At 38.0% G+C, this 14,801-nt stretch overlaps 1 protein-coding gene across 3 annotated transcripts in view; it reads right to left on the bottom strand.

Moving 5' to 3' along the window:
* Positions 1-14,732, bottom strand: part of ABCA9 (ATP binding cassette subfamily A member 9) — a 64,506-nt gene extending 49,774 nt beyond the window's left edge. Inside the window, exons 1-6 of one of the 3 annotated variants that reach the window (XR_012375405.1) lie at positions 14,385-14,724; positions 8,732-8,833; positions 6,794-7,001; positions 4,601-4,765; positions 3,927-4,030; positions 3,112-3,338 (exon numbers count right to left, since the gene is read on the bottom strand). Coding sequence is in view for 2 of the 3 variants with exons in the window: in XM_025889964.2 (XP_025745749.1) it covers positions 3,112-3,338; positions 3,927-4,030; positions 4,601-4,765; positions 6,794-7,001; positions 8,732-8,827 (800 nt within the window). In the remaining variant the exon portion in view is untranslated. Of the gene's footprint in view, positions 1-3,111; positions 3,339-3,926; positions 4,031-4,600; positions 4,766-6,793; positions 7,002-8,731; positions 8,834-14,384 lie in introns of all 3 variants that reach the window. The other 2 variants (XM_025889964.2, XM_073883199.1) reach the window with 2 other exon arrangements.
* Between the last annotated feature and the right edge of the window lie 69 nt (positions 14,733-14,801).

Raw genomic sequence — 14,801 nt, 5'->3', positions numbered from 1 at the left:
GACCGATTCATTCTTTAGTAGGATGCTCTTTAGCCTCCATGAATTTGAGTTCTTTCCAAATTCCCTCTTGTGATCGAGTTCCAGTTTCCAAACATTTTGGTCCAAAATTATGCAGGGAATGATCCCCATCTTTTGGTACCAGTTGAGACCTGATTTGTGACCCAGTATGTGATTTATTCTGGAGAATGTTCCATGTGCACTCGAGAATGTGTATTCTGTTGCTTTTGGGTGGAATGCTCTGAATATATCTGTGAAGTCCATCTGGTCCAGTATGTCATTCAAAGCCATTGTTTTCTGGTTGATCTTCTGCTTAGATGATCTGTCCACTGCAGTGAGTGGAGTGTTAACGTCCCCTACTATTTTTGTATTATTATCGATGTGTTTCTTTAATTTTGTTATTAATTGCTTTATATAATTGGCTGCTCCCATGTTAGGTACATAAATATTTATAATTGTTAGATCTTCTTGTTGGATAGACCCTTTAATTTTGATATAGTGTTCTTCCTCATCTCTTATTACAGTCTTTGGTTTAAAATCTAAGTTGTCTGATACAAGGATTGCTACCCCAGCTTTCTTTTGGTGTCCTTTAGCATGATAAATAGTTTTCCACTTCCTCACTTTCAATCTGCAGGTGTCTTTGGGTCTAAAATGAGTCTCTTGCAGACAGCATATTGATGGGTCTTGCTTTTTTATCCAATCTGATACCCTGTATCTTTTGATAGGGGCATTTAGCCCATTTACATTCAGAGTAATTATTGAAAGATATTAATTTAGTGCCATTAAATTACCTGTAAAGTCACTGTTTCTGTATACTCTCTCTGTTCCTTTCTGGTCTATGTTACTTTTGGGCTCTCTCTTTGCTTAAAGGATCCCTTTTAATATTTCTTGCAGGACTGGTTTAGTGATCACAAATTCTTTTAGTTTCTGTTTGTCCTGGAAGCTTTTTATCTCTCCCATTTTGAATGACATCCTAACTGGATAAAGTATTCTTGGTTGCATATTTTTCACATTTAGCACCCTGAATATATGATGCCACTCCTTTCTGGTTTGCCAGGTCTCTGTGGATAGGTCTGCTTCCAGTCTAATGTTTCCACCCTTGTAGGTTAAGGACTTCTTGTCCTGAGCTGCTTTTAGGATTTTCTCTTTGTCTCTGAGATTTGCAAGTTTCAGTATTATATGTTGGGGTGTTGACCTATTTTAATTGATTTTTGAGGAGGTTTCTCTGTGCCTCCGTGAATGCCTGTTTCCTTCCCCAGATTAGGGAAGTTCTCCACTATAATTTGCTCCAATATACCTTCTGCCCCCCCCTTCTTCTGGGATCCCAGTTATTCTAATATTGTTTTGCTTTATGGTATCATTTATCTCTTGAATTCTCCCTTCGTGATCCAGTAGTTGTTTATCTCTCTTTTTCTCAGCTTCTTTATTCTCCATCATTTTGTCTTCTTTATCACTAATTCTCTCTTCTGCCTCATTTATCCTAGCAGTTAGAGCCTCCATTTTTTATTGCATTTCATTAATAGCCTTTTTAATTTTGACTTGATTAGATTTTAGTTCTTTTATTTATTCAGAAAGGGATTCTCTAGTGTCTTCTATGCTTTTTTCAAGCCCAGCTAGTATCTTTATAATCATAGTTCTGAACTCTAGTTCTGACATTTTACTTATGTCCAGACTGATTAGGTCTCTAGCTACCAGTACTGCCCCTTGTCCTCTTTTTTGAGGTGAGTTTTTCTGTCTTGTCATTCTGTCTTGCAGAAAGTGGTCACTTTTCTGTTTGTAGTTTTGAAGCAATTCTTTTCTTAGATCTCTAGTTGAGTTCACAGGTGTTCAGAATGGTTTGATAGCTATTTAGCCAAATTCCTAGGACCAGATGAAACTCCTACTTCTCTGCCATCTTGTCCTCTCCTAATGTCCTTTTAAAGAGTACATGGCATATGTCCAGAGCTATCCTGTAGATTCTACAAATCTTGTTTACCATTGAGAATAACATTAGTGTATAAAGAAACCAAACGCAAACCATGACGTTTTCAGTCCAGAATTCATGCTTTTACTATTCTATATCTCAAATACATCCCTTGGCTAAACCCATTAAATTTTTTTTGTTGCTAGTTGGAGAGTCACTCCTTGGGTTTGTTGTTGTTGTTGTTGTTGTTGTTGTTGTTTCTTTCTGTCTTTTTTTTTTAAGATTTTATTTATTTTTTCGACAGAGAGAGAGAGAGAGAGAGCACAAGCAGGGGGAGCAGGAGAGGGAGAAGCAGCCTCCTGGGTGAGTAGGGAGCCCAATGCAGGGACCCCAAGACCCTGAGATCATGACCTGAGCCAAAGGCAGACACTTAACTGACTGAGGCACCCAGGCATCCCTCACTCCTTGGTTTCTTAACTTACAACTACTCTCCTCTCAGACTCTGACCCTTCCCAAATTTCTATCAACTGTCATCTAATATTGAGTGTTTAATTTTTGTTATGCTCAATGCAAAGCACTTTAAATACATTCCCTTCTTTAATCGTCATGGCCAATGAGAGACAGATGCCATTACCAATGTTTCACAGAAAAAGAGACTGAGTTTTAAGAAATTAAGTAGCTTGTTTAGGATGGTAATGCACAGATGGAGAAGACCCATGGCTTCCTGCCTCCCAGGCCTGTGTTCTAACCACTCTGTTAGTCCTCCACCAAGGAAGCTCTGTGCTGAAAGGGCACAATGGGCTTTTTTTCCATCAGTGTCATCAGAGTGATGAATCATTCAATGTGAGGGCAGTATCAACCACCCGATCTCACAAAATATCTGAAATGTATTTCATCAAACATTAGAAACCTCAAGTTCTTACATATTTGGGTGCACTCGTGTCTTGCAACTAGTGACTGAGAGTCATCATTTTTATTGCTTAGTGACTTGGGTATCAGCAGACATCTATGGGATCAGGCTTTCTTTAATTTAAAGAAGTATGAAAAGTTTTATTTACCATGCTTACTTGAATCTATTCCATTCATTTATAATGCACTGCTTTAGGAAAGAATCAAGCTTAAATATGATACTTCATAGGCTTATGGAGTCCAACCAGCTAGCTTGTTGTGTTTATCTATGTTGCATGATAGGTTGTGGCCATGTAACTTACCAGAATGCTGATTCTCGAAGGCCCATCATCATCATCAATGACTTAATGTATTGTCTTTCTTGTGTGACATTGACTGATACATAGTAAATGAATGCAGAAAAAGAAATAATGCAGAAGAATATGAAAAAATCAGTTGCAACTCCTGCTTGGGCAACAAAAGGTAATATCTTCATATTTATACCAGTAATTGACATCAGCTCTTCCATCACTGAATGATTTGTTGTGATCTAAGGGAAAGTATCAATGAACACATTGTTATCATCACACCAATTATAACCTTGTGTGTTCTCTCTCAGTTATAAGAAATTATGTGCATTCCACATTTAAATATATATGTTCATCATAATCTGGCTCCTTGTTTTCCTGAAACACTCCAAGTTCTGTCCTGACTCCTTAGAACATTCCCATTTACCATCTTCACTAGACAAAATTTTACTCAGGCTTGAAGGCACAACTGAAATGTTGCTTCAGTTACTCATCTTCCCTGATATTTCTCAGAGTATCTTCTGCTTCATTGTTTGCCTTGCACAGCATGTATAATTCCATGATAGAACCTCAACTTTTATTGTGACTTCACATCCACATTTCTGTCCCATCATTATCCAGGATCACGGGAGAAAAGTACCTGTGTTCTACTTATTTCTTGATCCTCAGTGCTTAGTGTAATGGCTTACATATAGCAGTTGTTCAGTGTATTGTGCCAAATAAATTAAGTGACTCAATTAATTAAATGCTAAGGTAGGGCAGTCCATTGTAGCACCATGCATCAAAATGTAATTTACAATGCAATTAGTTTTCTTTAACTTAATACTCACTTCTATGATAGCGGCATTAATGGCAGCTTGAAAAGCTACAAAGCCTTTCTCCCAGAACATTGAACCTTCACATGTGATTTTTTCATCCATCACTTGACAATGAGCTTTCATAAAAGAAGAACATAACCATTTATGATGGGATGGGACGATCTTGGTATAGGGAAAATCAAAACATCAAATGTTCCAAAATGCAGTAGAAGTCCACAATAATACAGTGTATGGTAGGACTTCTCCAGTGAGGTTTGAAGAGCGCACCCAAGAAGAATACACCAGAATTGTTTTGTTAATGTTGTTAAGACCAGTTATTAATAATTTTTACTTAATCTATTATTCTCTCAGTTAGCCAAGAATGTTTTTTTGAGGTTTGTTCTTCTGCTGTTTTTGCCAAGAAAGCACTACATTTTTTTAACATTTGGGATTCAATGAGCAAGAATCTTTCCTTCAGGTTATATTTAGGAGTAGCATAGGAATAATAGCAAATATAATTTCTTAACGAAACAATACACTTAAGAACACAGGCTTTATTTAAATAAGAATGAATCTCATTTATGTTCAGGAATTACCCAGCGTAGGTTTGTGTGGACTTCAGAGATCACATGCACCCTCTAGTGGCTAATGACATAATAGCAAAAAACAAAAACAAAAACAAAAAACCCTTCTGGTAGGAAAGTTACCTGAATGGTCTCTGTGTTCCTTCATCTTGGGGATTCTCCCTCCCCAGAAAAACTTCAAATGATATGAGAAGGTATCATTAAAGATGACTTTCACTGCATCTATAGAGTAGTTTAAATCCAAATCGTCCATGCTTTTCTCATCCGGCCACCCCATGATTGTTCTTCCTGCCGTGTGAAAGAAAGTAGCTAATAAGTAAGAAGAAAGTAGCTAATAAGCAAGAAGATTTCTATGTGGTACAATGACGGCAGGCCATATTCAATTATGTTAAAGTTCTTTATTCACTAAAGGCAGGGCTGGTCCTAAATAAGAGACTCATACTATGGGGAGTGTCTAACATTCTAGATAAATCAGAGTTAATGTGGCAATCACTTTTTTTAGAAACAGATTATGCCTTTCCAAATAAGCTTTTAAACCAATGATTTAAAGCATTGAATTTGGAATAATAGCAATACCACTATTATACCAGCAATACCCCTAGCAATACACAGACTTATCCAAATGTGAACTATATCCTATAATTAAAATATGTACTTTCATGTAACAATTAGTGTATGTGGCCAAACCTCTGAAGACAGCATAAAATTGTTAAGTTTGGAGAATGTTTTCTCAAGATATCCAAAAGATATCATGTGAATTAATGACTGTTACTGACCAAACCCGGGCCACTTAAACTACGTAATTCCCTGCAGCCTGGATTCTGATGGATGCACGCTTCTAGTGCAATTTGACATGTTCGTAATACCTGCATTTCCTGCAGTCTGGCAGTGGCATCCAGAGCCTTAATCAGACTCTGGTCAAATCCCTTTGGCAAGACTACATGTGGTGGTGTTTTCTTTCATCAGAGTTTCCGATGATCTGGTGTTTGGAGATATTATTAGCAGCCATGGACACTCAGTGCCTAGATCCATTAATTCAATGGGAGTTTCAAAATGGTGATATTATACTGCCACCATTTGTTTTCTTATTTATTAGTAGAAAACATTTATAAAATAGTACTTTCCAGCATCTGTTCAATTATCCAATAGTACAGTTCATACAGGATAAATACTGGGTATCTTCCCTTTATATACAAATTTTCATAAGAAGAACTGATTTTGTACCATCTTCCAAAAGCATTTTTTTCTTTTAATAAATTATGAAAGCCTGGATTTTATGTATACATTAGACGAGTTTCATATCACTACACTTATTATTCTTGTTGAAGCTCAAAGTATGCCAACTTAGACCAGTGGGAGTCTCTTCAAGGTGACTACTGAGTCCCTTTGACAGAACCTATTCATTATCACTGGCTTCCTAACTATAAGGAATGACAACATATTTTTAAATGATTATTTATTTGAGAGAGAGTGAGCTTGCAAGCATGGGGGGAGGGGCAGAGGAGGAGGGAGAGAGAGTCTCAAGCAGACTCTGCACTGAGCACAGAGCCTGATGCGGGGTTTGATCCCACAGCCCTGAGTTTTCTATCTGAGCCAAAACCAAGAGTTGGATGCTCAACCGACTGCGCCAACCGGGTGCTCTGACAATATTCTTTACCCTGTCAATTTCCGGTCCCAGACCTCTGCGTCTCCTTTCCTCCAGTACTGAGACTCCTGGGTTTCCAAGACACAGAGGTGAGAGAGAAAGACTATTCCATAATTACTTATTTGGTATATCCCACTTTACATATGTAACAGCTTTGGAATAACAGTATAACACTACCCTACTAGTACAGTAGCCGAAAATGGTTTCAGTTGTTCGCAGATTGGCCTACTCTGCTTTGCAATGGGTACTGGCTTCCTCTAAAGGGGTTCTTCTTGGGTCCATCAGATACCCCACTGCTCCCCTTTGCTCTCCCAACACCCCAGAGAGAGACGCCATGTAGACTTGGTGGCTGTTGGTGCTTTTTCCCCATCCATTTATATTGTGGGATTTGGGGAAACACCTTACCAACTAGTTTTGTTGGTAACTATTGCCCATGATTTCTTGGTTTTACTGTCTAATTTCTCTCTCAATTTTTTATATAGTTGAAGAGATTTAAAAACCATACTGTCAGCACTGTCCAATATTTCCAGAATCTTCTCACTAACATACATTTGAATAATGCCGGCCTGTTTCATTTTGATATGGACTATAATGAAGGTAATAGGAAATCCTAAAATAAATTTGTATGTTTTGCAAATCAGCAAAACACCCAGAACTGCCAGAGAACATACCTTTCATGAATGGGGCTGAAGCCACTTTGTTCATGATCTCCTGGGTTGTTTTGGATTCAGGTGCAAATGCAATCACATAATTAGAATCATTAAAATTATCTACACGTCCCAGATTCATAGCAGGCAATTGAGGGAAGTCATTAACTTGATGTAAATTGGAGGAAAGTCGGTATGCAAATAATACTAGAAGAAATGAGAAAAACCATTCCTACACAGCAATGAGAGAAAAATGAAGCAGATCAATAGCTGCTCATCCACAGATAAATCATCCACGAACAACTTCAAACATGTAGTTTTGTTATGTAGCTTGGACCATTTTTTCCTCTCTCCCAGTTTCCCAGTGTTTCCGTTTTCTTTTGTCTTTTGATTAGCATATTTTGAAATATATGCATCATCCATCGAGAGTTGTGGCACTGATACCAATTATAATTGAGAGTCTAAGTTTATCATACTTTAATGTGAGTGTTAGAGGCTAGATTGCTTCAGGAATGGCCCAGGGGTTTATAGTCATGCTCGCACCTGAGTGTCGATGATAAAGAAATGTTAGGTGTCATGAAATTGGTTTCCATCTCTCATCAACAGGAGCAGGGTCCTATTTTTATCTGCTGCTGCTGTATATGAGGAAGAAGAACATCCCAAAATACTGCTCATAAAAAGAATTTTAAAAAATCTTTGTCATTGTGACAACATTCCGAAATTGGAAGTGCAACAGAATGCATTTGAAACCTGGTATTAAGAAGAGACCCTATTACACACTTTCAATTCTAAACACAGTGTCTTTAAAAGAGGTATTTATCTTATTTACCATCTGATCTCATTTTAGTATGTGTGTTGCTCTATATCTAGATAGATCAATTGACAGATGTCATGCTTATATTAAAAACAGTTAAAAGGTTGGAAGTAACACATCTATGTAGGGTAGAATCCAACTTTTATATTTATACTTATATAATCTTTACTCCATGCTGGGATTTTTGTATGCTTTATTTACTGTCAATCTAAGAATTCAATACATATTTGTTGAAAGAACACAGACACACACAATGTTCATAAAATGAAATATTAATATACTAACCCTTGAACGATGGGTATTTTATATGTGATTTTAACTTTTTTAATGTATTTTTCTCAATTTACTTAATTTTCTACACAAAGTACATCTGCTCATTCTTATCAGGAGAAACTAAGTATTGTCTTAATAGAAGCAAAAATTCAAAATGCCATTTTCTTTTTCTGTATATATACCCATTATTTTTTTCAAATTGACATTGTAGCCTTAGTCAAGTGTGCAGAAGTGCTATAATTTGTCTTTTGAAGTTTTTTAAAAATTTTTGATTACTTGCTGGATTAATTCTGGGTTAAATTTGCTTCTTTCTTTGACTTTGACCCTGAATTTTTGTACCTATTCCTTCCTGAGTTTCTTTTAAAAAAAAAAGACTGTATTTATTTATTTGACAGAGAGAGACACAGCGTGAGAGAGAACACAAGCAGGGTGAGTGGGGGAGAGAGAAGCAGGCTCCCCGCTGAGCAGGGAACCTGATGAAGGGCTTGATCCCAGAACCCCAGGATCATGACCTGAGCCAAAGGCAGACGCTGAACGACTGAGCCACCCAGGTGCCCCCCTTCATGAGTTTCAAATGAGTTCAGATTTTAAGAATTATTATTTCTGCAATAAAAATCATGGCTTTATTTTTCAGAGAGCTTCTGAATATCAATTATTTAAAGAATGCCTCTAGTCAGACATATAATAATAATATATTTAAAGGACTTCCATTTGAAGTTGTAGCAAAATCCAGAATTTGGAAAATTTTCCAGCCTGTTAGTTAACAATAGAACACATATATGAAACATTAAATAATGAAGATAAACTGTTTGCAGTGTCCCCCAAAAAACATTTTCCTCTTCTAAATATGAGAAGACATAGACTCTGAGCCATACCAACAAGGTCTCTCTCTTCATCCTCCATTTCTTCAGAAAGTTCTTGCAGAGGAGAGCCCACGTTTGCTGGCCCACACTTATGTGCCTCTTGCTCATTCTGACCTGTTTATTTTAAAATAAAGAAGTAAACGAAGTAAATGTGAAGGTCTGAAATAGGAAACATTGTGCAATCAGACCAGAAAGAAACATTGTAACAGCTGTTTCCAATTGCATGTGTAGGAAAAGGCGCCTGAAGGCTAAAAACATATCAAAGGAAGTTCAAGTTAACTAAGAAATCAACTAGTTTAATCCTCATAAGAAACCTTTGGGATAGATCCTATTATTCTCCCCATTTAAAAGATGAGGGATATGAGACACATAGAGGCTGAGTGACTCGCCAAACACAGCTAATGGTGGCAGAATCAGAGCTTTAACTTAGATGACCAAGTTCTAGAGACCTCACTCTTAACCACTGTGCCAATGCGGTTTTCGAAATTTGTCTAAGGATTGCGTGGATCAATCCTCCATTTCGTGCAAGATCAGAGATTCTACCAGCATCCAGACAAGGGGTGAGGAGCTCATGGAGGGATCCACTCAGACTATTTAGCCATGGGCTTTGGTCTGTCCAGTCCTTATCAGGAGCCCCCAAATGCTGGAACATCCGGAAAGATTGATTACTCTCAAGAGGCAGAAAAAATATATGATCTTTCAAAAGAAACTTTATTACAATAAACAGAAGAAAAGTTTTCAAGTCTTCCATTTAATGACTATAATAAAATTCAAGAAGAAAGGTAAGAAGAAATGAAAAGCAAATTACATACTTAAAAATCCCATTGAAGTCAGTAAAGAACATAAGATCTATGATATGGGAAAAAATTTCATAATCTTGCCAAATTTTCAAAGAAAATTAAAACTCATTTAAAAATGATGAGAGAGATAAAAAATACACAATGATAGTACTTTTTTAAATAAATACAACATAAAAGGTGGCAAGTAATGCTACTTAATCCCAAACCCAGCAAATTAGCAGTCACATTCAGAAAAATTTGGCAAGTAAGATATGACATTGTCATAATTCTATGATATAGATAGGTCCATGAAAGACTTTGTATTGTATCTTAAATTCCATATTAGCAACACATATAAGTGTGGTCAAAGAAACTTGCACCACTCTGCAAAGAACATCTGCCACCCAGTGAAAAAAAGTAGGATCAAAAGGAAAGTATTTGGTAAAGAGATACCCCAAAAGAAGAAAAAACATTTGGGAGAAAAATACATTGAAGAAAGTATATTGTAAAAAGCCCAACGGAAATTAATTTTTCAAGGTAGTTGGAAGACATGTATATTTCCCAAAAAGGCTCTCCAAGTACCAAATACAATGACAAAAAAGAATGGTATGTTTAAAATTAAAGGATAGAGGGAAAAGTTAGAATTAATTTGCCAGGGTAGAGGTGGGGTCATTCAGAAAGGAATGAGAAAACAGTTTATAATGGAACAAAAATCAGCCTGATATCTTCAAAGTCGAAATGAAAAGTGATTTGCCCATTTTCCTTTGAAAAATCTACCCAAAGGGACAAATACAAAGAACACTGAAGAAATATCTATTTGCAATAAAACTAGAATATGATTTAACCCCAAACCACAGATACTCCCCCACAAAATGTCAAATTATTAAATTTTGCCTCAAGTTAAGGAATAAACACAAAAAAGCTTGACTCTCTTGACCAAAATGTGCATATTAATCGAAGATTGAGAAAATTAACTGATTCTAAAATTATGAAGAAATCCCTGAAAACCACACAATATTCTCTCACTTGAAATGGCCTGTAGGGCTAACGGCCATGGCAGAAGCTTGGCATCTGGTTCCACCTCATGGAATATCAGGGAGGTGATGAGAATGTGCATGAATACAATATCGTTGTTTTGTTCAAATCCACGGCTGAGATATAGAAGACTGTGGAATATCTTTACACCAATGGTAAGAAATGACAGTAATCCAGACAAAATTAAAACCATATTTCCCATAGCACAGACAAAAAGCAATAGATGCAAGGAGACCTCGATGAACTGAATTCTCAAGAAAGACAAGCCCATGATGGGTGCAAAGAGAGCACCCTTGTAGCTTCCATCTTTGTGGGGCAAGCACCTCTGGGTGTGGGCAGAGAGACAAGGTGTATCCATCAGAAAGGGTATTTGCAAAGATGAGGAAGGAAGAAAAAGCAAACCTTAGGTGATGTATGGGTGGGATGCAAGAAGTAGAATCGAAAAGAGTCTAAAATGCCAAGAATAAAAAACAGCCTAACCAATTTCTTCTTCACCCTACAGCCATGTTTGATTTTCTCACAAAAACGGAAAGAGGTGAAAAATGTCCTGAAAAATAGAAAGAACCTTTGACGTTCTGTGCCTTCTCAAGCTGTCTAGATTCTGAGACCTTGCCAGAGTTGGACCCAGTGGTGTGAAGGTGCTCTTTGTTGGAAAAGTATGAGCAGAAAAATATAGTTATTGTGATAAGGTCTGTTGGGTAAAGAGGTATGTGTGGTGTCATTACAGACAAATTTGATTCTTGCAAAATCGCGGGCCCCATTTTATTGCCAGTAGAAAAGAGCACCTAAAATAATTTTCAGATTCAAGATGTCTGTTACTCCTGCATGCATATGAGTGGATAGGTGGGAAGTAGAAATAGGGAGAAAGGGAACGAACTCATGAATTGGGTAAATTCGCATTTGGAGTTCCTTGAGAGCTTGTTTGGAGGTTCTAGCAGGGGAGCGCAGCTACTCGTATACCCTTGACCGAAGAACGGTCCTCTCCTCTATCGGGGAAGGTCGTCCTCTTCGACCGAGCGCGCAGCTTCAGGAGGGACGCACATGGAGCAGTGAGGGAGGAAGGGGACACCTGCCTAGCCAGCCAGATCAGCCGAATCAACCCTGGCGATCAATGGGGTGACAGATGTCGCAGCCAGATCGCCCTCACATCCTGGAGTTCCTTGAACTGGAACCTCATTCTAATAGTATATTATTGGAGGCAATTTAGGCCTGATGATTTTTCAGGTACCATGTTGCTCTACTGTTCTCAGTGGAACAGTCATCCATTGCTTCCTACTTATGGGCTCAACCTTGGCCTTGGGGGTAATCCATGTAAGGGCTTAAGCTCACAGGGAGAGAGCGCTAGCCTTTAGGCTTACACACAGGTCTACCAGTCAGCCAGACTGTCAGTTTCCAATACGTAGGCCCCGTCATCAGCAACTCTTTATAGAATTGTTTGCAGAGGACATTATATAGAGAGAACCTATATAACAACAACAAATCAGGACATAGCTGTGTAATAGCCATCAAATGGTCTCTTTCAAACCTAGTGAAGGCAGCAGATTCCAGATATAACCTTCAGTCTGGTAGTGGTAGCATGATGTAATTATTTATATGGTCATCTTAGTGCAGTCCAAGAATTACTAGTGTATCTCCCAGAATGAGTTCCATAATTGAATTGCAAGAAGTCTATCTCATTATTTTCCCATCAGGAAGAAAAACAAAGTTACTCTGAGACTTGTAAAACATAAATGCCCATGAATTATCTTAGTTGATAAGGAAAACATAAGGTGTAATCTTAATGAACAGAACCCAACATTGTAGGAGGGGATTGGTCCAGGAAATGTTCCAAGCATAATGGCTTAAGCTTTGGCACAAAGCTTGGAGCACAAGTCAATAAGACCGGGGTTTTGGGGGTCATTGTGTCTTCCTTTGGTGCCATTTTGAAGAGGGTTGCAAACCACAGAATTGCTATTGTCTCTTCCATCATATTACTAATAAGGTTGTTTCTGGCTACTGGATACATGACTAATGCTGATCTTATCCATGGGGCGAGAGCAAAGCCACAAATATGCTGGTCCCTACTGGTATTCAGGAGGCAACCTAAATGGGAAGGTCACCAACTCAAGGCAGAGATAAAACCTAATCATTGTGTCTTGCAGGGAATATTGTGCATCTGCCATTTCAGTCTGAAAAGCAAGGAATAATTGAAGAGGAATAAGGCAGGCAGAAGAATGGTCCCATTCTAAGCCTGGAACTTGTGAATATATTACATTACATGGCGAAGGAGAATTAAGGGAACAGATGGGAGTAAGGTTGCTAATCAACTGACTCTAAGTCAGGGAGATAATCCTGGGTTATCTAGGGGAAGCCAAGGTAATCACAAGGGTCCTGAAAAGTGGAAAAGAGAAGTAAAAACGGCAGTCAGTGCAAGGTGCTGTTAAAAGGACTCAACCCGTTGCTGGCTTTGAAGATGGAGGAAGGCGGGCGTGAGCTGAGGAATGCAGGCAGCCTCTGGAAACCGCAGAAGGCAAGAAAACAGAATTCTCCCTCGCATCCTCCAGAAATGAATCCAAGGTGCCCTGCCAGCACCTTGATTTTCGTCCAGTGAGACTCACATCACACTTCTCACCTCCTAAACTGTGAGATGATAAATCTGTTTTGTTTTCAGCCATGAAGTTCACGGTCATCTGTTATAGCCGCAACAGAAAATTAACGCAAGGAGCACAAAAGAAAGTGTGAAGACTGAGAATAATTCAAGGACGAGGGCTTTAGGACATACAGAGTTGCCTTTATGAGGTATCCACCTGTGGAACAAAAATTTTCCAGAACTGAACAAAGGGATTCAGAAGCTATGCGGCTGAGCTCCTGATGATAGTGCCATCCGAGCGGGCTGTGATGGCTTGGGGACCCCACCTCAAACAAAACCACGACATTACCAATTAAGAAATCAGTGTCCTGCTAAACCATGGTATCTGAGAGAGTTAAATATGTCGCCTACGTGCCTACTCCCTTTTCTTTCTGCGGAGGAATGCATGTGCTAGAAAGTATTATTGATGACTACAGAAGAATTAACATGATCTGTCACGATTGTGGTTATTTATTTCTGTTAAGACTGATTTTTTTTCCCCCACTACACATCCTGATGTAAATATCAGGGGGAAAAATTACTATTCACCAGAGGAGCACAAAACATCTAACTAGCTCAAATTGCTCTGAATAGGAAGTCGTGTGATCTAGAAATAATAATGTGGCTATTAAAAGCCAGTCACTCCCCGCCAGAAAGAATTCCTTGTACTCAGAAAATAAACACATTGCACAACAAATTAGATCAAGATTCCTATAAATGTAGTATGATAAATAAGGTCAATAAAAATATTGCTTAAGTTTTCTTGATGAAAATATTCTCAAGCCGGTTAAAACAATTCAAAACTCAGAAAATCATGTGTCTCCCACCCCCCCCCAAGTGCTTACAAATTCTCTAGCAGTAAAAGTGAAAACAAACAAAAAAGAATAACTAATTCTATTCACTTGGGAAACAGCCCATCATACTTGCAAAGAGGCAACATAAAGTTATATTCTTTTCAATTCACCCAATACCCTTTTAGATAATATATGCTATTTGTCCAAACATACTTTAGTCCTGGGGTGAAAATGAAAAACAAAAACAAAAACAAAAACAAAAACCCACTTAGTTCTCCAACTGGTTTTTTAGCCATACAATATAAAATACTCAGATGATTTGAAAAATCAAAACAACTAATAATTTACTGCATTTACTAGTTCCCATCCAAATGTTTGGCATTCCCTATTTGAAGTCATAAGTTATAGTTTTATATGCAAAACAACCACAATTTTAGAGATTAACTTACTCTCAGGAAAGCTGGAGCAAGAATCTAGAAACAGTTCATCCACAGGTCTCTGCATGTCCTGGAGAAGAATTCACATTCCTTTTGGGTCACTACTACATCATGCTTTTAATTTCATGTTTATTGTGAATCGTTCCGTTTTAGAATGATTTCCGAAAAGAATTATGGTCTTAATTCAGCCAGGCTGCCAAAAACTCGCGGCTCCTATCACATGGTGACTTCTTTGCTGTTTTCCATTTCTTTGTCTCCTCGCCAGCAACTCAGCAGGGAGTTTGTCGCTGCAGATGGCTGGCTGGACATATCAAAACATTAGGAGCTATCAAACTAAAGAGAATCTAGTCTTTCTCAGTTAGCTTTTTCATACAAGGCCCTAATGGGAGAGTTGGCCCCTGGGACAGCCTTTTTAAAGAAACATAAATA

The sequence above is a fragment of the Callorhinus ursinus genome, unplaced genomic scaffold, assembly GCF_003265705.2.
Source record: "Callorhinus ursinus isolate GAN/ISIS: 27379988/994484 unplaced genomic scaffold, GSC_fseal_2.0 scaffold50, whole genome shotgun sequence".
Lineage (NCBI taxonomy): Eukaryota > Metazoa > Chordata > Mammalia > Carnivora > Otariidae > Callorhinus > Callorhinus ursinus.
This window is presented reverse-complemented; position numbering and strand designations above follow the sequence as displayed.